Genomic DNA, 23,226 nt, shown 5'->3' on the forward strand with positions numbered 1-23,226 from the left:
GTCCAAACCATCATGATCCAAGGCCAATAGAAGTTCACAAGGGTCACACAAATAAAAATGCAATTAAATGAAATAAAAATGCATCAAAGATATTTTTAAATGAATTTTAAAATAGAAATAAAATGGAAAATCCATAAAGTCCTTCAAAACACCAAGTAAATGGCCAATAAAATTATGGAAGGTTGGAAATAAAATAAGAAGTATATAATAATTTTTAGGAGGGGTGTGTGAGACATATCTGGATTTCTTGAAATATGTTGAAAGTACAATTCTAGACCAGGTAAAGTACAAAATTGTATGTCCATGGATCGATCAGGTTCGACACTTCGAAATACAAAAACTAACATAGTTGAGTCTACCCATACTATATTGAAGAATTTGTTGGGAAATAGTAAATGTGATTTATGTAGAGATTAGGACTCTATGAACCAAATAATTCAAAATTAGCATAATGAGATACGCACATCATTTGGTCGTAACACTACAATGTTAGAACACAAATTCAGAGACACCAATATTTGTTCATAATTGGTGGGCAATATATCTCGAGAGGGATTGAATACTATTTATCACAAAGCCAAAAAAGTTGATAAGGTAGGTTTAGATAGTTGAAAGTGTGGTTGTACACTTAAGAATACGTACGATTTTCTACGTCCTTGTTTAATTTCAAAGAAGATGAGACTTGTTAGCCCACTGGAAAACGATATGGTTTGATGATGATGGTGTATGAAGGATGTTAACTCGAATATATCTATATTGACTTAATGAGGATTGATTCAAGAGAAAATTTTTAAAGCCGATGACAACATGAAACTCCACATAAAAGAGCAATTGAGGAAGATTGCTTATCCAAAAACCACATATTTGAAACCACCTTCACAATCGTAAAAACAATGGATGCTCGTAAGAAGTTCAAACCAACACCAAGTTACAATTCAATTATGTAGTCTCTTTCCTATTTCGAACATGTTGACAAACCTTTTCCAGATTCTCCAACTTCAAAATGTCAAAAGTGTTTTCAAAGGTGCTCGCATTAGTAAACCATCTCCTTCACCGCCTTTACCAAAAATGATATATATTGAAGAGATGCCAGTTTTTATGCACATATATATTGAACGGATTGTATATATTGAGGGTGACGGTAATTCTGGTTATCACGTTGTTTCGGCTTTACTCGGTAAAAGAGATGGGAATCATACACTTGCCCGCCAACAACTTATCAAACAGTTGAATGCGCATAAAGAATCATACACAATGTTATACGGGAAAAATAACATTTCGATGCGATTAATGAATCTCTTATTCCTTGTCTTAGCGGTCCAGCACTGGAGAAAAATGGATGTGTTTTCCTGAAATGGGTCATCTTATAGAAAATGCATATAGTAGGATGTGTATTGATATGAAAATATATAGATTCTCGAAAACATTTTTTCAACTTCGGAGTGACCCACCTCAAAATCCATCCAAACGCATTATTTATATTTGGTGACTTTCAAAATCACTATATTACGTTCAAGTTTATTTGAAATCGAGATGCCATATACCATAAACATTACCGAAGTGGATATCTCATTCCACAAGGAAAACTGAAACTTGGTCGGATTACTTTTTGGATAGGATGCAAGAATTCACCAAGTTGAGTGAGATTGAAAGAAAATAAAATAAGGAAAAGTCAAAGGCGAAACCACCTATAGATATAGATTTAGGTGGTGACACATGTTTTGATTTATTTTAGTTTTTTATCTAACAATATATTTAGGCGGTGACACATATTTTGTATGTAATTTTGGATTGATATTAACAAATGTAAAATGAATATATTTTCATACATTTTAATGTATATTTCAGTTTTCTAAATTTTTCTATCTTTTTGTGTTTTATAACAGTTTATGTTTCTATATCAGGTTATGTGTGAAGAATTAAGGGTGAATTTGGAAATGCATTTCCAGACGCATCTCAAATTCTATAAAAAAATGCTCACAAAGGTTTATTCAGAACTACATTTCTATATACACCCTGATTTTACTAAACTAAACAGGGTGTATCTGAAAGTACATCTCTGAAATATCCTTTGAGAAAGGATTGAGTTTCTAAGGTCTATATTGATCTAATAGTTGTATAAATATGAGTGTCCCATATCTTATTAGCATAAACACACACAAAATGTCTCAATATTCATATCTTGCTTTTGTCTACTTCAACGACGAGAAATCCCCTATTGAATTTAGGTTCACAGAGATCACATGTCTTATCGATCTAAAATTCATATTAAAGAATTTGTACTCAGACAATCGAAGAGTTTTGAAGCTTTATTATTGTTCACCCTCGATTGGTAATGAATGGAAGATACAGTTCAACAAGTTTGAGCTGAAAACGGATGAAGATTTAACTGTTATGAGGAGTACATTTTATCGTTACGAAACACAAGGTTTGATCGAGGTAGGCGCGAAGATTGCGAGATTGACCTAAGATATTCTAAAGATATTGAAACGTTCTTAACCATCACTTGCCGATGAAGTGTATTTTTAGATTTACGTTAACAATTATATATGAAATATTATGTTTTTAATGTATGTCATAACAATGATTGATATTAATTTATGTTATGTTTTTTTCATATATTTCTAGTGTTTTTTTAAAATACCAATTTTCAAAACTAAAATTTTAATATTTTTTTAAGATTTTAATTCATCCGAAAATATATTTTCATATTTGAGGAACATTTTAAATTTTTCACAAGAGTAATTCTTTCATACATAAGTTTAAGGCACATCGAGACACTCACTCTTAATTACCATGAACTTTAGTTTTGATCTAGAACATCAAAACATATGTTAAGGGAGAACAAATATATTAAAGTATTTCACACCTTAAAAAGAAATAATCAAGCTGTTGAATTCACGATCAAACTTAATGCTTTTTTAACATACTACTCTTCCTCCGACATCAATCTCTTTAGCTGCAAGAAATTGTAATTTTTCTTTTTGCGTTTGTTATTTTAGCCTTGTAACACAAATTCACTTGCCCTATAAAAAAAAAGAAATACATATATATTTTTTGGAATGTTTCATAGCTCAGCAGTCCAGCTAGCACCCCTTTCCAAAAGTATATTTACAAGGCACCACCTGTCCCTAACATGACGATCCACTCGATCATAAGGTTAATATTTAATTTGCCCAATACCCAAAATGGAATCCAATCTTACTATATTTTAATCAAATCTCACACACATAATATGTCTTGATCCTCCAAAAGAAGTAAGCAATCTAACACCTGGGGAATACTCATTGGGGATCTAGTAATTTTCAGTTTGGAAAAAGCTCACTACCATTAATATTTTATATATTATGCTTTCTTAATTTGTAACTTTGTGTCTAGATACATATATTTCATTCTTACGTGTCGACACCACACCATTTCTATTTCACTTTTTATTGTCTTGTTTTGGTGCTAAACAAATATAATCTTGCTTTGTTCAATTTAATTTAACCCCTAGTTTATCATGTCACCTAAGTTGTACTAAAGATGATAATAAATAAAAATAAACATGTCACCTAACACCTTAGCATATTGTTGAATTTTCTAAGAGGCTCTTGTGTGCTTTCATTCCATGTGACTAGATGTAATTTCCAACTCTTCATTGGCTTTGAGAAAGTGGGTTTTGCTTATAGTAACATTAAACATAGCTAAATAATTGAGGGTATAGATATTTTGGTAAAACTAATATTAGTAAACAAGATTTCATTATTCATTAATAATGGAATGTTTTTAATTTGAATCTGTATTTAATGTCTCTATTTTAACTATCAATTAAATTGACTTAATAATGTGACTGTTAGTTGAATGTTTCAATTTTTTATAGTTTAGAAAAATAAACATCTTCCAAAATGATGTCAATATTTTTACTTCTTATCTAGATAAAATAATTGGAAAAAAATTTAAATAGTTTCCTTTTTTTCAATGTATATTTTGTGAAACGACTTAATTACCTTGAAAAAAACACTTAAATGGATAGGGATAGTAATAAGAAAATAAAAGATTAGTTGACTGAAAGAAACATGCTGAGTCACAGGTACAAGTATAAATATGTAGCACACACTACACACCACACCGTGACAATCAAACACAACACAGTTTAGCAAACAAACTTTATCTAAGAACCAAATTAGAATATTAGTTTCTTATAATATGTATTCAGGAGTGATGGAAAGAAACACAGAATGGAGTGTTGTAGAAGAAGATAGATGGAGGAAAGGACCTTGGACTTCTGAGGAAGACAAATTGCTCATTGAGTATGTCAAGCTGCATGGTGAAGGCAGATGGAACTCTGTTGCTAGGCTTACAGGTATTAATCCAAACTCTTTATTTGGCCTACCAAATGTCTGATATATGACACTATCTGACATCAACACGTAATTATATATTTTTTAAAATTATTATCGGTGTCAGTGATATATTTGGTATTGGTGTCCGTAACAATGTCTTATTGATCATATATTCTTTTTGACAGGATTGAGAAGAAATGGAAAAAGCTGTAGATTGAGATGGGTGAACTATTTGAGACCAGACCTTAAGAAGGGCCAGATTACACAACAAGAAGAAAGCATAATCCTAGAGCTTCATGCTAGGTGGGGAAATAGGTAAAAACTTGAACTCAACCATTTAAACTTTAATATTTCCTCTATCAATAGTCAATTTGTGTTGCTACGCGTGTTAATGCGTCTAGTTGATTACTAAATAAAAAACATTTCAGATGGTCAACGATTGCGAGAAGCTTGCCGGGAAGAACAGACAATGAAATAAAGAACTATTGGAGAACTCATTTCAAGAAAAAGACTAAAAAACCATCTGATGCTGCTGAAAGGGCGAAAAATCGCTCTTTCAAGAGGCAGCAACAACAGTTGAAACAGCAACAGCACCAAATTCAGCAGCAGCAGCAACTGCAATACAATTTGGACATGAAAGGGATTATAGACTTGTTGCTTGATGAAAATGACTACTATAGCGTTCCTTCTACTTCTCAAGAGAGTCAAGAAATGGTTACCATATATTCAGAAACACCAGAACAACAAGGTTACTCTTACTCTATGCTCAATGGTAACGGCAATGGTAATGTTTATGCACAAGAGTCCTCAAATGAAGAAATTTTGTGGGATGGACTTTGGAATTTGGATGATGTTCTTGGAAATTCAATGCAACCTATGATGCTACAAGCAAAGACAGCCAATGTGCACAACTTAGTTACTCCCTTTTGTTAACTTTCTTTTTTTGTTTAGCCTTTAGTTATGTTAAGAATAGTACTCAAAATTATGGTGTTGAGACAAATTTTGATGCATAAACTATGGACTCGATGTAGCAAATGATATCATGAAAATTAGTTTTCTATGTCTCAACTTTGCTCTGTTGCTTCTTTTTCCATAATAACAATAGTGGATACCTTCACTAGTAGACTGTAAGATTGATCATCTCGAATTAATCGGTCGTAACACTGAATATCAAGATTTAAAAAAGAAATAGTAGACAATTTTATTTCTTCGTAATCTTAAAGAGACACTTGGTAAAATCTCACGTGATTTACAATAATATATGATGATATGATAATGGTCATTTAAATTTTTGAAAATTTTCAAAGATTTTCTATAAATTAATTAAGGTTTAACTGTGACAAAATAAATAAGGACGTATTTATACGTCACGACGGTCCTAAATATAATGCTTAAAATCACTCAAAATTTTGACACAAATCCTTAAAGACACTTTGCTTCACTAGGATGAGAAAGATATGCACATAAGCAACATCATGCCCTTTATTACAAAAAGAAAAACAAACCCCTTTTTGAGTATAGAATATAAGACACCTAATGTACTAGCTAGTACAACTCCATGTGGAATTCATCAATGACATCTTTGTCATCATATTCTAATATTCTTTATGTATAATTTAAGTAACACATAATACAAATGCTCTTTTACTTTTATCACATCTGTCAATTGAATAAATTTGGGAATCAGGATTAGACTTAAACTAAGATAGAATTGGATTCTTCAAATCTCTCATATCTCATATGATAGCATTTCTTATTTCCCATACCATCTTTTTACTTGTGGATTTTTTATACCCTTAAAATGTATGTAGGAGTGTTAGTGTATCATTTGATTGGACATAACATTCTGCTAGTATCTATAGTATCATGTATGACAGTTTTATAATATGGAATTAAAGAGGGATAGATACGGCCTAAAAATAAAATTCTTCTTTATGATTTGTATGGTTTAAATTGATTTCGTTGATGTTGGAGAAATGATGGTGAAATAATTAATATTTAAACAATGAATTTATTCTTTGAGAATTTTGGTTTAAAATATGGTAGGAGAAAAAATTGTGTTGGAAAAGATAACACTTAAAATGCCTAATACAAGATCAGTGGATGATTATCCAAAGATCGTATTTTTTCCATTATAATAATAATAGTAACAATTGAGTAACAATAATAATTTTGTAAAAATGAATGAGAATCCAGATGTTGTTATTACAATCTCACAAAAAATAAATGGTGGCTATACTCTTTTGGATTTTTCTTCTCAAAAGGTTGTTTCTACGATGATGTTATTAATGTTGTAGAATATGGTTTTTATAACCGATGAAAGATAGTAAATAGAGGTTATAATTCAAAGAGAGTTTTTCTCCTTTATTTTTCATATATTTCGTAGAAAAACTCGTGCTACCTTTAGTTTCATAATTATTATTTTATTGGTTAACCCTCCTTAATTGTCTATCCTCCTAAAGTGGAAACCTATCAATCTCCCCCTTCCGATTTAGGTGGAGGGCTCCAATAGTTCAGCAGCTCTTCTGCAGAACTCGTACTTCTCCTTAGGTAAGGACTTGATCATCATATCTGAGCAATTATCATCAGTATGAATTTTCTGAAGCTGTAGTTGCTTGGAATCCAACATATCACGTATCCAGTGATATCTCACATCGATATGTTTTGACCTTGAGTGAACACTTGAATTCTTGCTTAAGTGGATTTCACTCTGACTATCATAATGCACAACATACTTCTGTTGTTCTTGTCCTAATTCATGCAAGAACCGCTTCATCCATAACATTTCCTTGCAAGCTTCTGTTATTTGCAATGAACTCTACCTCTGTGGTAAACAAAGCAACACATTTTTGTAGCTTCGACTGCCACTATACAGCTCCCCCTGAAAATGTAATCAAGAATTCAGAAGTTGATTTCCTAGAATCAATATCTCCCGCCATATATGCATCTGTGTAGTCAATCAGTTCAGGTTTTCTACTTCCAAAGCACAAACTCATTTTAGAAGTTCCTCTGAGATATCGCAAGATCCACTTCATAGCATTTCAATGCTCTTTTCCTGTATTTGCCAAGAATTTACTAATAACATCAACCGTGTGTGTTATATCTGCTCGTGTACATACCATTGCATACATTAAGCTTGCAACAGCTGAGGCATATGGCACCTTGTTCATCTCTTGATTTTCAATGTCAGTTGTCAGACTCTACTTTGAACTAAGACAAAAGTGACTAGCAAGTGGAGTATCAACTGGCTTTGCACTTTCCATGTGAAAACTCTCTAACATCTTCTCAATATATTTTCTTGTGATATCCACAACTTGTGTTTAGTCCGATCACGATGGATGGACATGCCAAGAATATGCTTCGATGGTCCCAAGTCTTTCATTGAAAAATATTTCTTCATTTCATTCTTCAACTTGCTTATCTTCTCACTATTTTGTCCTACGGTCAACATATCATCAACATACAAGAGTAATATGATGAACTCACCATCATCAAATCTCTTCACAAACACATAATGATCAAAATTAGTTCTTTGGTATCTATGATCAATCATGAAGGAATCAAACTTCTTGTACCATTGACGCGGTGCCTGCTTAAGTCCGTATAAACTCTTTTTCAGCTGACATACCAAGTTTTCTTTGCCTTTGACTTTGAATCCCTCTGGATGCTCCATGTAAATTTCTTCTTCTAAATCTCCATGAAGAAATGCAGTTTTCACATCCAATTGTTCTATATATAGATTTAAACTTGCCGCCAAGCCCAACGCTACCCGAATAAATGACATCTTTACTACGGGTGAAAAAATCTCTTCAAAGTCAATGCCTTTCTTCTGACCGGAGCCTTTCACGACTAATCTTGCCTTGTATCTAGGTCGTGAGTTATTCTCCTCAGTTTTCAACTTGTACACCCATTTTTTTAGTGCTCTTTTTCCTTTCGGTAAATCTACCAGCTTATAAGTCGAGTTCTCATGCAAGGATTGTATTTCTTCTTGCATGGTTTTCAACCACTCTTATTTGTGGTTATCCATCAAAGCTTCTTCATAAGACTTTAGTTCTCCCCCGTCAGTGAGTAATACAAATTCCATTGCAGGATATTTGGTTTGCGGTTTAGGTATTCTAGATGACTTTCTTAATTGAGGCTCTTGTTCTTCATCTTCATAGTCTTCAATTATATCTTCATTATCACCATCACTTCTATTACCATATGTTACTTCTTTAGTTGAACCATTATTAATTGGAGGTTCATTTTCTACATCTCTAATATCTTCTATTTTATCTCCCCCGTAATGCTTTAGAGGAGGCATTGGATCCAAGTTGATTGTATGTTCTCTAGAAATAATAGGCTTAACTCCCTTCTGAATATCTTCAAAGAAGACAACATCTCTCCTTCAACTTTGAGTCGAGTTTTGATCTCTCATCTTTTGGAACATGAATAAACGCTCTACAACCGAACACCTTTAAATGATTGTAGGATACATCTTTACCTATCCAAAATCTATTTGGAACATCACCATTCAATTGAGCTGGGGGGGATAAGTTGATTAAATCAACTGCAGTCATCAGAGCCTCACCCCAAAAACTCTTTGGTAACTTGGCATGAGATAACATTATGCTGAGGTGTCTTCGGAACAGATCTTTCATGCCGGATTCCATTACTCATACAGTAATGTTTAAAATCTCCAATAAATTCTCCTTCATTGTCAGTGCGAACACATTTTAACTTCTTGCTAGTTTCTCGTTCAACACTAGCATGAAGCTGTTTGAATCCTACAAACACCTGATCTTTTGTTTTAAGGGCCTACACACATACCTTTCTGGAGTGGTCATCGATAAAGGTAACAAAATATCTTGCTCCTCTAAGAGTACTAGTGGTCATTGGACCACAAACATCAGAATGTACCAAATCTAAAACATGTGGTTTTCTATGTGGGGCCTTATATTGAAATGAAGCTCTATGTTGCTTTCCAGCCAAGCAATGTGTACATGACTTAAGAGACATTTTCAATCCTTTCATACCTACCAAAATACCTCTTTTGGCTGGAACTTGAAGTCCTTTCTCACTCATATGTCCGAGTCGTTTATGCCATAGTTCGAATGAGGAGTCTTCTCCGAGAGAGCATTAATGCACCAATTATTGACTTTGGCCTCTATCACATAAAGAGTGCTCATTTTCTTGCCCCAGGCTATTACCAAGGAACTTTTTGTTAGCTTCCACTTCCTGTCCCCAAACACACTAGTATAACCTTCTTCGTCTAGTAGTCTGGTGGATATTAGATTGAGACGCATGTCAGGAACATGTCTCACATCTTTCAATGTTAAGTAACAACCGATGTTTGTTTCTAGACAAATATCTTTGTTCCCCATAATTTTGGATGTATTATCATTGCCCATCCTCACATGACCAAAATCACCTCTTGTATAAGATGAAAAGAAATCCCTTTGTGATGTTACATGGAATGATGCACCGAAATCTATGACCCAACATGTTTCTTGTGATGTCAAATTAACATGACCATCATCACAAACAAAGATTACTTCATTGCCTTGAAAAATGGTAGCGGTTATGTTACTCGCATCACCATTTTCTTGTTGCTCTCTTTTGAGCTTTCTACATTCTCTCTTCATGTGACCTTTCTCGTGACAGTAAAAACATTCAACGTCTTTTCTTGCCCACAATCTTCCATTGGACTTATCTCTAGACTTGTCTCTATTATTGAACTTCCTGTGGATACTTCTTCCACGATACTCTGTGACAAGCGCCTTAGATTCTGACGACATGCCTTGTTCCTTCCGTCGGGATTCTTCATTGAACATGTTATCTTTTACTATGTCCAATGTTAGAACACCTTGTGGTGCCGAGTAACTCAATGAAACCACAAGTGTATCCCAATTGTCTGGCAAGGAACTTAATAATAACAAAGCTTGCCATTCATCTTCAAGAATCGTCTTCATATTGGCGAGTTGATTTATCAATCTTTGAAAATCGCTCAAGTGTTCGAAAACACTTCGGGTTTCTCTATACTTGAGATTCACCCATCGCCGAATAGTAAAGGCTTTATTTTGGGTTGTCTTTCTCTCGTACAATGTTTCTAGTTTCGTCCGTAACGTGTACGCAACTGTTTTTTGCATAAAATGATGGAAGACACTTTGGTTTATCCATTGTCAAATTTGCCCAACGATTTTCCTATTCATCACATTCCAATCATCATCTGAATTGCCGACTGACTTCGTCCCTTTATCTTGCAACGGTTGATACAAATCCTTGCAATAAAGTATGTCTTTCTTTCTTGGCTTCCAATTGGAGTAATTCAAAGAGGTTAACTTAATTGTCATCGATGATCCCGTCGAGGTTGACTCGTTCATTGTTAATAATAGAAGTTAAAATGTGTGGTGAGCCAAAGTTCTGATATCACTTGTTGGGAAAGATAACACTTAAAATGTCTAATACAAGGCCAGCGGATAATTATCCCAAGATCATGTTTTTCCCACTATAATAATAATAGTAACAATGGAGTAACAATAATAACTTTGTAAAAATGAATGAGAAACCAGGTGTTGTTATTACAATCTCACCAAAAATAAATTGTGGTTAAACTTTTTTGGATTTTTCTTCTCAAAATGTTGTTTCTAAGATGATGTTATTAATGTTGTAGAATATGACTTTTATAACCAATAAAAGATAGTAAATAGAGACTATAATTCAAAGAGAGTTTTTCTTCTTTACTTTTCATATATTTCATTGAAAAACTGTGCTACCTTTAATTTGATAATTACTATTTTATTGGTTAAATCTCCTTAATTTTCTATCCTCCTAAAGAGGAAACCTATCAATATTCTTCTTTATGATTTGTATGGTTTAAATTGATTTGCTTGATTTTGGAGAAATAATGGTGAAATAATTAATATTTAAGAATGGATTTATTCTTTTTGAGAATTTTGGTTTAAAATATGGTAGGAGAAAAAATTGTTCTTTTGAAAAGGTAGTTTAAAAAAAGGTGATAAAGTAACATGTGATTTAGGGAAGAAATATAGAGTCCGTTTGTTTTGGCTTTTTTTAAAAATGATTTTGATAGCGTTATAAATTTTAGTGTAAAAAAAATTTATAAAGAAATTTTTCATAAAAGATTCAAATAAAAATTTTGTTCGAATAGTTATTCTTAAAATGTTATTTTAGATATTTTATCAAAACTTTTTTTGAATATCAAAATTTCAAAAAATCACTTTATTTTGAAGCTATATCAAATAGTTTTTTCTAAAAATTATTTTTGAGATATAATTTTTTAAAAAAATTGGTGATTTTGACTATGTTTTGATCTTCAATAATGTATATTTATGTTTTACAATGAACAATTCAATCTTTTAATTTATAAAAAATAAATTTAAAAAAACTTGTAATATTTTAAAAAATATTTTTATAAAATTCATTTTTAAAAATACAAACAAAAAATCCATTTTTTTAAAGGTAAAACAAACTAACTCATAGAATTCAAAGTGATAATCCATTCATTAATCATTTGTTCAACTTTGTCTATTTAGGTGGATTGGTCCAACCCGTGGTAACCAAAACCAAAAATCTGAATTTAGGTGGATTGAAACGGGTTTGTGATTTATTGGACCTAAACCTCAGTTTTAGATGGATTTAAATGGGGAGATTCGATCACTTAAATAAACCTGCAAGTACTCAAATCAATCAATCCAAATGAATATTACATTTTTTATTTTGTAAATTGTTGGTGTAGTAGAATATTAAAATAAAAATTATATATAATCTCGCAATCATATTTTGAATATTACATTTACTTTTATTTTTATTAAATTTGAATGAGTTTATTAAATTTGAATGAATGTATAAAATTTTAATTTTCAAGAATGTTATTTAAACTAAATTATTAAATAATTAATTTAAATTCTAATTATAACGAATTTTGCAATTGAATTCAAGAGTGATTTGTTTAATCAACAGAGAAAATAAAATGTATAATACTATGATATCACTTTTAAATATTGCCCAATTTAAATATTTGACATATTTTTATATTGAAATTTTGGAATTTAATGTAACAATAAATTAGATTTTACCAAAGATTAACTAATGTCATTTGGCCTAAAAATTAATATGTCCAATAACGATCGAAATAACTCTTAACTCGTGTTAACCCAATCCCTCAAAATTGATTTAAGAAATAGGTGAAAAAGGACCTAGTCTGTTCGGGTGTCACTTTTGGGTATAAACTCGCCCAATCCAACTTGTTGTTCATCCCTAATTGATGGTTGGCAATTGTGGATAAAGACATTTTTAGGGTTAGAGTTAAAATTAAAATTAAACTATAAAATATACTTTTATGATTTTAAAATCTAAGGGAACTGTTTCAAATTAAGTAAAAACTCAATTTTATTCTATTTTATTGAAATATATTTTATTTTAAATTTAATTTTTAAATTCAGGGTAAACTTTAAAGATTTAAAAAATAAAAATAATTTTAAATATTATAAGGTTAAATAGCAAAGCAAATGAATAAAGTGTTGGAATAGGTATTCCCATTTTTTCTTTCTCCGGAAGCAATTCAGCATACAGAAGCATAACTGACCATATAGACCAATTTGACAGCTGACTGTGATCTACGTCTAACTTCACGTTTTCAGTTACCAACAATTTCTTCTATTTAAGAGGGAAAGTACGTCATTTCTCAAGTAATCAAATTCATTCTCATTCTCACGTCAATTTTCACTCTTATACTGATTTAAGCGTTGGAGTGTTAATCTTGCAGGTCAGTCCCCTCTCCACCACATCGGAAGCTTTGGACCATCGCAACAAGTTATGTCTCCTTGTTTACTAATCAAATATGGTCCCACTTCAGAACATTGGTGTCGTATGTGGAAATTGACTTCTGATTCTTACGAATTTCCACAATCAGATCTCCTCTGTTAGAAGTTTAGATCGCCTCTGGTAGAAGTTCATATCTCTTTCATTCGAAATGCATATATCTTTCATCTGAAACGCAGATCTTTATTCAAAGTCGCTTTCTCCAAATTCAACCTCCTCTCAAACAGTATCCTTTGTATTCATTAACAATGGTGTCTTCCAAAGCTACTCATTCTTTCGCTCAGCGACAAGTTGTTCCATAACTATTGAAGCGTCCAAAAATCAACCATGTCTTCTTCAAAGAGTACATGATCAATTTTTGGTAACGTCTCTATTCGTCCTTCGCAACAAGATCCTATGCAACCTAGGGCAAGTCAAAGAGTATTCCATTTCCTTCTATTCCTTGGATATACGCCACAATTTCACTAGGGTGAGGCTCCGTTTAGACCTCCACCACTACCTACAATGTATTGACAAGAAATTCTCATTGATTTTTAGCTACTGCAAGTTAGCCTCGGCATGCAAGGAGCTAGTGATCTGTTGAACATAGTTTACAACATGGTGTAACAACATAACTCTCCGGACTTTGAGGGAAATATTATTTAGGATTGAAGAGACCTTAAAGCGCACCAGTCTAAGAAACATTATTGTGGAGGAAGCAGCCTCAGAAAAGAAGAAAGTCGACTTCTCTGAAACAGTACCAATCTGGGTGGCGACGTACCAAAAAGAGATGCATAAGTCTCTAAGCTACCAAATAAACCATAAACATTGGACCTTTTCCCATGATCCTTAAGGGGAAAAGGTAGTCATACTCATCCAAAAGTCTTTCGTCCTCGGAGGAGAGAAAAATATGAAGAAAACGCTCCAACCTAGGAGCGAAATAAAAATCCATTATCTGGTTGCATCCTGTATAGTAGGATTCCAAGGTTACTAGAGAAACCGACGAAGCTCTAAAGTTATAATAGGATTGGGTATCCAGACGAGCATGTTGAACACATAGATGATCATATAGACTACTACCATGTCTACTGAGCTATAAAGTGAAAGCTCTTTGCATTAACTTTGATTGGATCAATGATGGCTTGGTTCAAGTCCCTTCCTGATGGGAGCATAAATTCTTTGATTGATTTGTGTGAAACATTCACCGTCCAGTTCACCACCTGAAAAAAGGAAACCCACAACCATGGTTTTGATCAGTGGAATCATGCAAGTTAAAAAATAAACCATGCGCAAATACATCGATCTCTTCAGCAATGTGATTATGGCCGTGTGGAGTTCAAATGAAAGTTTGAAGTACTATATTTCCGAAAGGGGCTCTAGGAAATAATGTATGTTCAGGGAGAAACTAGAGTGCAAATAGTCCCATAACCTGACAGACTTATTGAGTAGAGATTAAACATACATCAACTACGAAGAAAAACTCTAGGCCATGGTGGTTAACCGAGGACCGAGGAACATTGGATCTAATCAGCCATTACAGAAAGATTGGTCGGCCTAAAAAGAATGAGTGGGGACCCCGCTCTAGATTTGATACTTATACTCCCCTCAATACTTTACAGGAAAAAAATCAAAAATAACGTTTGAACACTGAGTTAAAAGAAGCAAGGATCAGTAACCTATATCCGATCAGAGAGTCTTTGTAGACAGATAAATCCATGCATTGATGTTTCCATAATAGTCACGACCATAATACAAAAGATCGTATCTAATTAAAGGATGCAATTGAGGGATTAATTAAGAAGAAAACCTAGTTGAACACATCAGGGATAACAAGAGAGGTCGAGAAGACTTTAGGAAGAAGAAACAATCCCTCAAGAAAACTGTCAAGGTTATTTTTCATGGCCGAGAGAAAAGAAACCATCAGCGGGGAAGTATACGAAAACAAGGGGAAGCGCTAGTACACCGCTTACATCACTGCAAGAAATGTATAATGAAGAGGTATAGTGAAGAGGAAGATTTTTGAGTTGATGGTTGTCAGCAAGAAAGGCGGAAGCACTTCGACCAAGGGACCAGAGAGGAATCCTCATATTCCACGATAACGAAAAAATTGGAGGGATCTCAAACGAGATCTTTTATTTATTAATGACATCAAATCCTGTAACATCATATACTCATATTGTTTTGAGAAGATGTGATTGAAGAATGAGAAGTTGTGGCCATATGAAGGATTCGACCTATAGGCTTTCAATAGCACAGTTACTCAACCTTGAGGATAGATTATGATGATTGCCACTTTTGAGAGAATAACGGGACACCAAAATAATAAGTTCTCAAATTTTGGTAGCCCCTTATAGAAGCATCTATAATTTCATCATATTAAGACCCTTCGTAACCTTGGATGCATTGGCATCCCCCCATCCATCACAAGCTGAAGTACCACAATATTAACGATGAGTCGGTAACTATAAGTGTCGACCTTTCTGGCGCGAAGAGGATCTATAAGACTTTGTAGCGTGACAAAAAGGAAGGAGAAGATAAACACATGGAGATCAACATTTCTTCCCTGGTCATGAAATTGCGGGACATGACTATCCGGACTCCTACGAGTAAGACAAATCATCTCATTCGAAAGAATACAATGGCTGACATAAGTGAAGTCAAAGTTAACCAACACGTCCCCTGTGACCAGCAAGCAATGGTTATGTCACCTTATTATATTAATTTGGTTCTTTTATAAAAGTAACAACACATTATTATGATGTACTATGATGTTAAATTAAAGAAAGAATAAATTTCCACTAAATTATCTTTTTTCCTTGTGATTATGAAAGATAACAATGAGTTGGACCCTGTTGTTCGCCCCCTTGTTTATTCTCTTTACTGCATTTTCTATTTTATTTGTTATTATTGTGTTGGACTTTTGGCCCATGTTACTTTGTTTTTTGCTTACCTTATCACCCCTCATATTTGCTTGCACCCCTATTTCCCACAATGTTTTTTTTGTTTTGTTATTTTTATTATTTTATTTATCATTTTGATTAATTAAAAAAATGAATAAATAAAATCAATCTTTTTTTCAAATAAAAAACCTTGATCAACATCAAGCATTTTCAAAGTCAGACTCAAGAAACTTTCCTTCACCAAATTCAAATCATTTTCAAACGTAAATCAAAACGTTTGATCGCTATCAAGTTTCTTTTCAAACCTAAGCGCTTCGCCAAAATCTTTTCTTAGTAAAATCAGAAGAAAAGGAACATTGGAGTTTACACTCCATGAAACCTCGAATAATCGTCCCGAGGGACACGTCTTTGTCTTACCGATCATTTTTATTTCATTATAAAGCACTTAATCAAATCAGGATTAAAAGGGACATTGGGGTACATGTAACACCCTTCTAAAATACCCCAAATATTTAATTAAAAACACAACAAATATATAAATCAGAGTAATTATTGCAGTTAAGGGTGTCACACAACACTTCACACATTTCACCATAAGAATCAGTCATGCTCATTATTTAATTCAACATAAACACTTCTTGCAAAATACGCAGCGGATAGAGATCATTCAACATATGTAATACATTACACATAAATTATTCAACAAGTTAAAACATCCCGTCCCGATGTTACATCTATCAGAGCATGACCCACTAAGGAGACCACACTAGACTCCAAGCACTAGCTTCTACTCACTCACTGCTCGTTACCTGAAAAATAGTTGTAAGGGTGAGTTCCTCAATCGATATAATAAGCATTATAAATCATCATGTAATGCTAAGTAATTTTTACACGTTAATCACCCTAATCATATCATGCATTCAGTAACGGCACATCAACTCAAATATCATACTCAATAACAACGTAAAATGCAACTCAATAACAACATAAAATGCAACTCAAATGAGACTCGACTCGTCATGCATGTGGTACCAATCGGAGTAAAACTCCCAACTTAAAATCATTGCCATTTTATTGGGCATCAAGGCATAAGCCTTCAACTTTCAACTTAAAATTTGCCAATCCAGGCCAACGTGGTGTGAGCAAAGCTCCGACTTAATGCATATGAATGTACATGGCATACACGACTTTACAATTCCGACAACATAATAATAATAGCAACACAACAAGGTTTTCAACATAATCAACTTATAATCAACTTTGGCTTATCAAGCCTACAACTCAGTATTTTCAACAACTTTCCGTACACGGAACAACTTAACAACTCAGTCATACTTGCATCGACACTTTATAACACAAACCCAACAAATTTTACTCATCAAAATTGACTACAATATTACTTCATAACATAACTCAATCCCTACTATGTCACATACCAACCTAGGCAAATCACCAATTATGTTCACAATATTAAAATATCAATTTTTCACTTTTCCAACAGTGTTAACCGGTTAACGCCCTGGGTTAACCGGTTAACGCAGGACAAAACACACTTTCTGGCAAAACGCAACAGTGTTAACCGGTTAACGCCCTGGGTTAACCGGTTAACGCAGGCAAAACAGCACATTTTCACAAAATATAACAGTGTTAACCGGTTAACGCCCTGGGTTAACCGGTTAACGCAGACAAAACAGCAGTTCCTGCGCTAACACAAGGCAGAATGCAGAGTTCTCCGCATTTTCCGCCGTTGGAGGACTTCCGGACCTCCGATTCACTTTCCGTAAAAAGCTATACGTTCGGGGGAACACGACCCACACAATTACGGACTCAATTACAGCTTTAATACAACTTATTCATCACAATATTTCAGCATTCAACATCCCAATTAGGGTCACTTCAACGGTTTATCACTACCCATGACATGTTAATCTATAATACCCATTAAACGAAGATAAACCCCCCTTACCTGAGATAATCCGGCAATCTCTAAGCTTCAAGCTTTTCCGTTCTTCAACCTTTGCTCTCTAGCTCTTCCTCTTTGCCCTTTCTCCACTTTCCACTTTTCAGCCGCTTCTCTGTTTCACGTGAAAACTCTTTACCAAAAAAATGAAAACCCTTTTCTCTTATTCCAACTTATATATTTTCCACTAATTATTATTCCAAATAATAATAATAATAATAATAATCCAATAATTCAATTTATTTAATTAAATTAATAAATATATTATTAATTTAATTTAAATAATTCTCTTATTTTATTCGGGGTGTTACAACTCTCCCCCACTAAAAGAGTTTTCGTCCTCGAAAACATACCTCAAGCAAATAACTCTGGATAAGACTCTTTCATCTGACTCTCCAGTTCCCAAGTCACATTGCCACCTGCTGGTCCTCCCCAAGCTACTTTCACTAAGGCAATCTCTTTACCCCGCAACTGCTTCAACTCTCGATCCTCAATCCTCATAGGCGATATTTCAACGGTCAGGTTATCTCTCACCTGTACATCATCTACTTGGATCACATGCGACGGATCATGAATGTACCTCCTCAACTGAGACACATGAAAAACCTCATGCAAATTCGCAAGTGACGGCGGTAAAGCGATACGATAGGCTACCTCTCCTATCCTCTCCAAAATCTGATAAGGACCAATAAATCGAGGTGTCAACTTCTTTGACTTCAAAGCTCGACCAACCCCAGTTATCGGAGTAACACGAAGAAACACGTGATCTCCCTCTCGGAATTCAAGTGATTTCCTACTCCTATCATGATAACTCTTCTGACGACTCTGAGCAATTCTCATCTTCTCCTGAATCATCTTAATCTTTTCTGTAGTCTGTTGAACAATCTCCGGTCCAACCACAACACTCTCACCGGACTCATACCAACATAACGGTGTCCGACATCTCCTACCATACAAAGCTTCAAACGGCGCCATACCAATGCTCGAATGAAAACTATTGTTGTAGGTAAACTCAATCAAAGGTAAATAACAATCCCAAGCACCTCCCTTTTCCAAAACACAAGCCCTCAACAGATCCTCTAGTGACTGAATCGTCCTCTCAGTCTGACCATCAGTCTGCGGGTGATATGCAGAGCTCAATCTCAGTTTAGTTCCCAAAGCCTTCTGCAAACCTTCCCAGAATTTCGATGTAAATCTAGGATCTCTGTCCGAAACAATACTCGACGGAATACCATGCAAACTTACAATTTTCTCAATATACAACTCAGCTAATTTCTCTAACGGATAGTCCATTCTGATCGGAATGAAATGAGCCGACTTTGTCAATCTGTCAACAATCACCCAAATAGCTTCAAAATTCTTAATTGTCCTCGGTAAACCAGAAACAAAATCCATACTGATACTATCCCACTTCCACTCTGGAATAGCCAACGGTTGCATTAGCCCAGACGGCTTCTGATGCTCAATCTTTGACTTCTGACAAGTCAAACAGGAATAAACAAAACTCGCAATTTCTCTTTTCATTCCCGGCCACCAAAATAACTTTTTCAAATCATGATACATCTTCGTAGCTCCAGGATGAATACTCAAGCCACTACGATGTCCTTCTTCAAGAATACTCTTCTTAAGTTCGGTAACATCCGGAATACACACCCGATTACCGAATTTCAAAATGCCATTCTCATCAACTCTGAATTCTCCACCTTGACCTTGATTCACTAGAGTCAACTTATCAACCAAAAGCACATCGGATTTCTGACCCTCTCTGATCTCATCCAGAATACCACTTGTTAACTTCAACATTCCCAATTTAACACTATTGTGAGTACTCTCACACACCAGACTCAAGTCTCTAAACTGCTCAATTAAATCCAATTCCTTAACCATTAGCATAGACATATGTAATGATTTCCGACTCAATGCATCAGCCACTACGTTTGCTTTACCCGGATGGTAATTCAAACCAAAGTCATAATCCTTCAGAAACTCTAACCATCTTCTCTGTCTCATATTCAGCTCTTTCTGATCAAACAAATACTTTAAACTTTTATGGTCACTGAAAACCTCAAATCTTGACCCGTACAAGTAATGCCTCCATAACTTCAGAACAAATACCACAGCCGCCAACTCTAAATCGTGCGTCGGATAGTTCCTCTCATGAACTCTCAGCTGTCTTGAAGCATAAGCTATAACCTGCTTATTCTGCATCAACACGCCACCCAAACCCAACAATGAAGCATCACAGAAAACTTCAAATGATTCCGACGAACTCGGTAATATCAGAATAGGGGCAGTAGTTAACCTTCTCTTTAACTCTTGGAAACCTCCTTCACATTTTGAGTCCCAAACAAACGCTTGCCCCTTCCTAGTCAACATCGTCAATGGTAACGCCAACTTAGAAAATCCCTCAATGAACTTCCTATAATAACCAGCCAAACCAAGGAAACTTCGAATCTCAGCAACAGACTTCGGAGCTTCCCACTTAGATACCGCTTCTATCTTAGAAGGATCAACAGCAACACCACCTCTTGAAATCACATGACCCAGAAAACTTACCTCTCCTAACCAAAATTCACACTTGGACAATTTAGCAAATAACTTCTTTTCTCGTAGAACTCCCAAAACCACTCTCAAATGTTCAGCATGCTCTTCTTCAGATTTCGAATACACCAAAATATCATCAATAAACACCACAACAAACTTGTCTAGGTACGGATGGAAAATCCTATTCATATACTCCATAAATACTCCAGGCGCATTAGTCACACCAAAAGGCATTACAGAATACTCATAATGTCCATACCTTGTTCTGAAAGCAGTCTTCTGAATATCCTCGGTTTTCACACGGATCTGATGATACCCAGATCTCAAATCTATTTTGCTGAACACACTTGCACCAACCAACTGATCCATCAAATCATCAATCCTCAGCAAAGGATACCGATTCTTGATCGTCACTTTATTCAGTTGCCTGTAGTCCACACACAACCTCATAGTACCTTCTTTCTTCTTAACCAATAGCACTGGTGCACCCCACGGTGACACACTCGGACGAATAAATTTCTTATCCAACAGATCTTCCAACTGACTCTTCAATTCAGTTAACTCAACAGCAGACATACGGTACGGAGCCATCGATATCGGCCTAGTACCAGGTACCAAATCAATCGAGAACTCCACTTCGCGCTCTGGCGGTAATTCATTCACCTCTTCCGGAAACACATCAGGAAAATCACACACCACGGCTAGATCGCCAATCACCAGTTTATCTTTAGCCTCCAAAGTCGCTAACAGCATAAACAACTCTGCCCCATCAGCCACTTCCTCATTCACTTGCCTTGCTGATAGAAACAAACTCTTTCCCTCCTCAATCTCAGGAAAGACCACCGTCTTATCAAAACAATTGATAGAAACTCGGTTAAACACCAACCAGTTCATACCCAGAATAACATCAATCTGCACTAGTGGAAGACACACTAGGTCCATCCCAAAGTCTCTACCAAAAATACTCAAAGGACAATTTAAACAAACCGAAGTAGTAGTCACTGAACCCTTCGCAGGAGTATCAATTACCATACTACCAAACATCTCAGATATCTCTAACTCAAGTTTCACAGCACAATCCAAAGATATAAAGGAATGAGTCGCACCTGTGTCAATAATAGCTACAAGAGGAAAGCCATTAATATAACACGTACCTCGGATAAGTCTGTCCTCACTGGAGGTTTGAGTTCCGGTCAATGCGAACACCTTCCCCGTCTGAGATTTCTTTGGCTTCTGACACTGACTTCCAATATGCCCTTCTTCGCCACAATTAAAACAAATCATTTCCTTGTGCTTGCAATCAGCTATTGCATGACCAGTCTTACCACAACGAAAACATCTCTTTACTTCAGCAGTGCATACATTACTCTTATGACCAGCCTGACCACATTTGAAGCAAACTATACCAGCAGGAGCACCTCCCCTACTGGTCCTCTGAGCCGGAGCAGCTCCTTGTTTCCCTCTTCCCACTGGAGCATCATACGGCTTTCCACGGTTTTGATGTTGCTTGCCCCTGCGGTCACTGACAATCTTGTAATGAGCGTTATTGTCTTCTTCAAATATCCTGCAGCTATCAACCAATTCAGTAAAAATGCGTATCTTCTGATACCCAACAACCTTCTTAATTTCAGAGCGCAGTCCATTTTCAAACTTGATGCACTTTGAAAATTCAGCACCAGCACCAGTGTAATGAGGATAAAATTTGGACAGCTCCACAAATTTCGCAGCATAATCAGTGACAGACATGTTTCCTTACTTCAGCTCAAGGAACTCAATTTCCTTCTTACCACGGACATCTTCCGGATAATACTTTCTCATGAATTCCCTACGGAATACATCCCAAGTAATGACTTCACCTGCCACGGTCAACCTCTCGTGAGTCTCTAGCCACCAGTCATCAGCTTCGACTGCTAGCATGTGAGTACCATACCGAACCTTCTGAGCTGGAGTGCAATCCATAACACGGAAGATTCTCTCAATCTCTTTCAACCATCCCAAGGCTGCATCTGGATCATGCTTCCCTTTAAACACCGGCGGATTCTCTCTCTGAAAAGTCGCCAAGCTACGTGATCCAGCATCACCACCAGCATTTGGCAAGTTCTGCACAGCTTGTGCCATCGCTTGCATTGCGGCAGCCATTGCAGCGTCATTCCTTCCAGCCATTTCAACTTATCAATACAACACAACTTAAAAGTTAGATTAGTAACAATACACAATTGTTAGACAGTAACGACACGACAACTGGCCGGACGGACCGACCTGCTCTGATACCACTAATGTAACACCCTTCTAAAATACCCCAAATATTTAATTAAAAACACAACAAATATATAAATCAGAGTAATTATTGCAGTTAAGGGTGTCACACAACACTTCACACATTTCACCATAAGAATTAGTCATGCTCATTATTTAATTCAACATAAACACTTCTTGCAAAATACGCAGCGGATAGAGATCATTCAACATATGTAATACATTACACATAAATTATTCAACAAGTTAAAACATCCCGTCCCGATGTTACATCTATCAGAGCATGACCCACTAAGGAGACCACACTAGACTCCAAGCACTAGCTTCTACTCACTCACTGCTCGTTACCTGAAAAATAGTTGTAAGGGTGAGTTCCTCAATCGATATAATAAGCATTATAAATCATCATGTAATGCTAAGTAATTTTTACACGTTAATC

The 23,226-nt window shown here is 35.1% G+C and overlaps 1 protein-coding gene across 1 annotated transcript; it reads left to right on the forward strand.

The window, feature by feature from the left end:
- The first annotated feature begins 4,063 nt into the window (after window positions 1-4,063).
- LOC127092651 (MYB-like transcription factor EOBII) lies at window positions 4,064-5,422 on the forward strand. The gene is made up of 3 exons (XM_051031539.1): window positions 4,064-4,345; window positions 4,511-4,640; window positions 4,754-5,422. Exons 1-3 carry the CDS (start codon window positions 4,189-4,191, stop codon window positions 5,256-5,258), a joined length of 792 nt encoding a protein of 263 aa, XP_050887496.1. The 5' UTR covers window positions 4,064-4,188; the 3' UTR covers window positions 5,259-5,422.
- The last annotated feature ends 17,804 nt before the right edge of the window (window positions 5,423-23,226 follow it).

The sequence above is a fragment of the Lathyrus oleraceus genome, chromosome 6 (genome assembly GCF_024323335.1).
Source record: "Lathyrus oleraceus cultivar Zhongwan6 chromosome 6, CAAS_Psat_ZW6_1.0, whole genome shotgun sequence".
NCBI lineage: Eukaryota > Viridiplantae > Streptophyta > Magnoliopsida > Fabales > Fabaceae > Lathyrus > Lathyrus oleraceus.

What these genes read in the sequence shown, in the direction of transcription:
- LOC127092651 (XM_051031539.1), top strand. Translation starts at nt 4,189, where the DNA reads ATGTATTCAGGAGTGATGGAAAGAAACACAGAATGGAGTGTTGTAGAA. An exon ending in CTCTGTTGCTAGGCTTACAG is followed by an intron (nt 4,346 to 4,510) that starts GTATTAATCCAA and finishes TCTTTTTGACAG; the next exon opens with GATTGAGAAGAAATGGAAAA. An exon ending in CATGCTAGGTGGGGAAATAG is followed by an intron (nt 4,641 to 4,753) that starts GTAAAAACTTGA and finishes AAAACATTTCAG; the next exon opens with ATGGTCAACGATTGCGAGAA.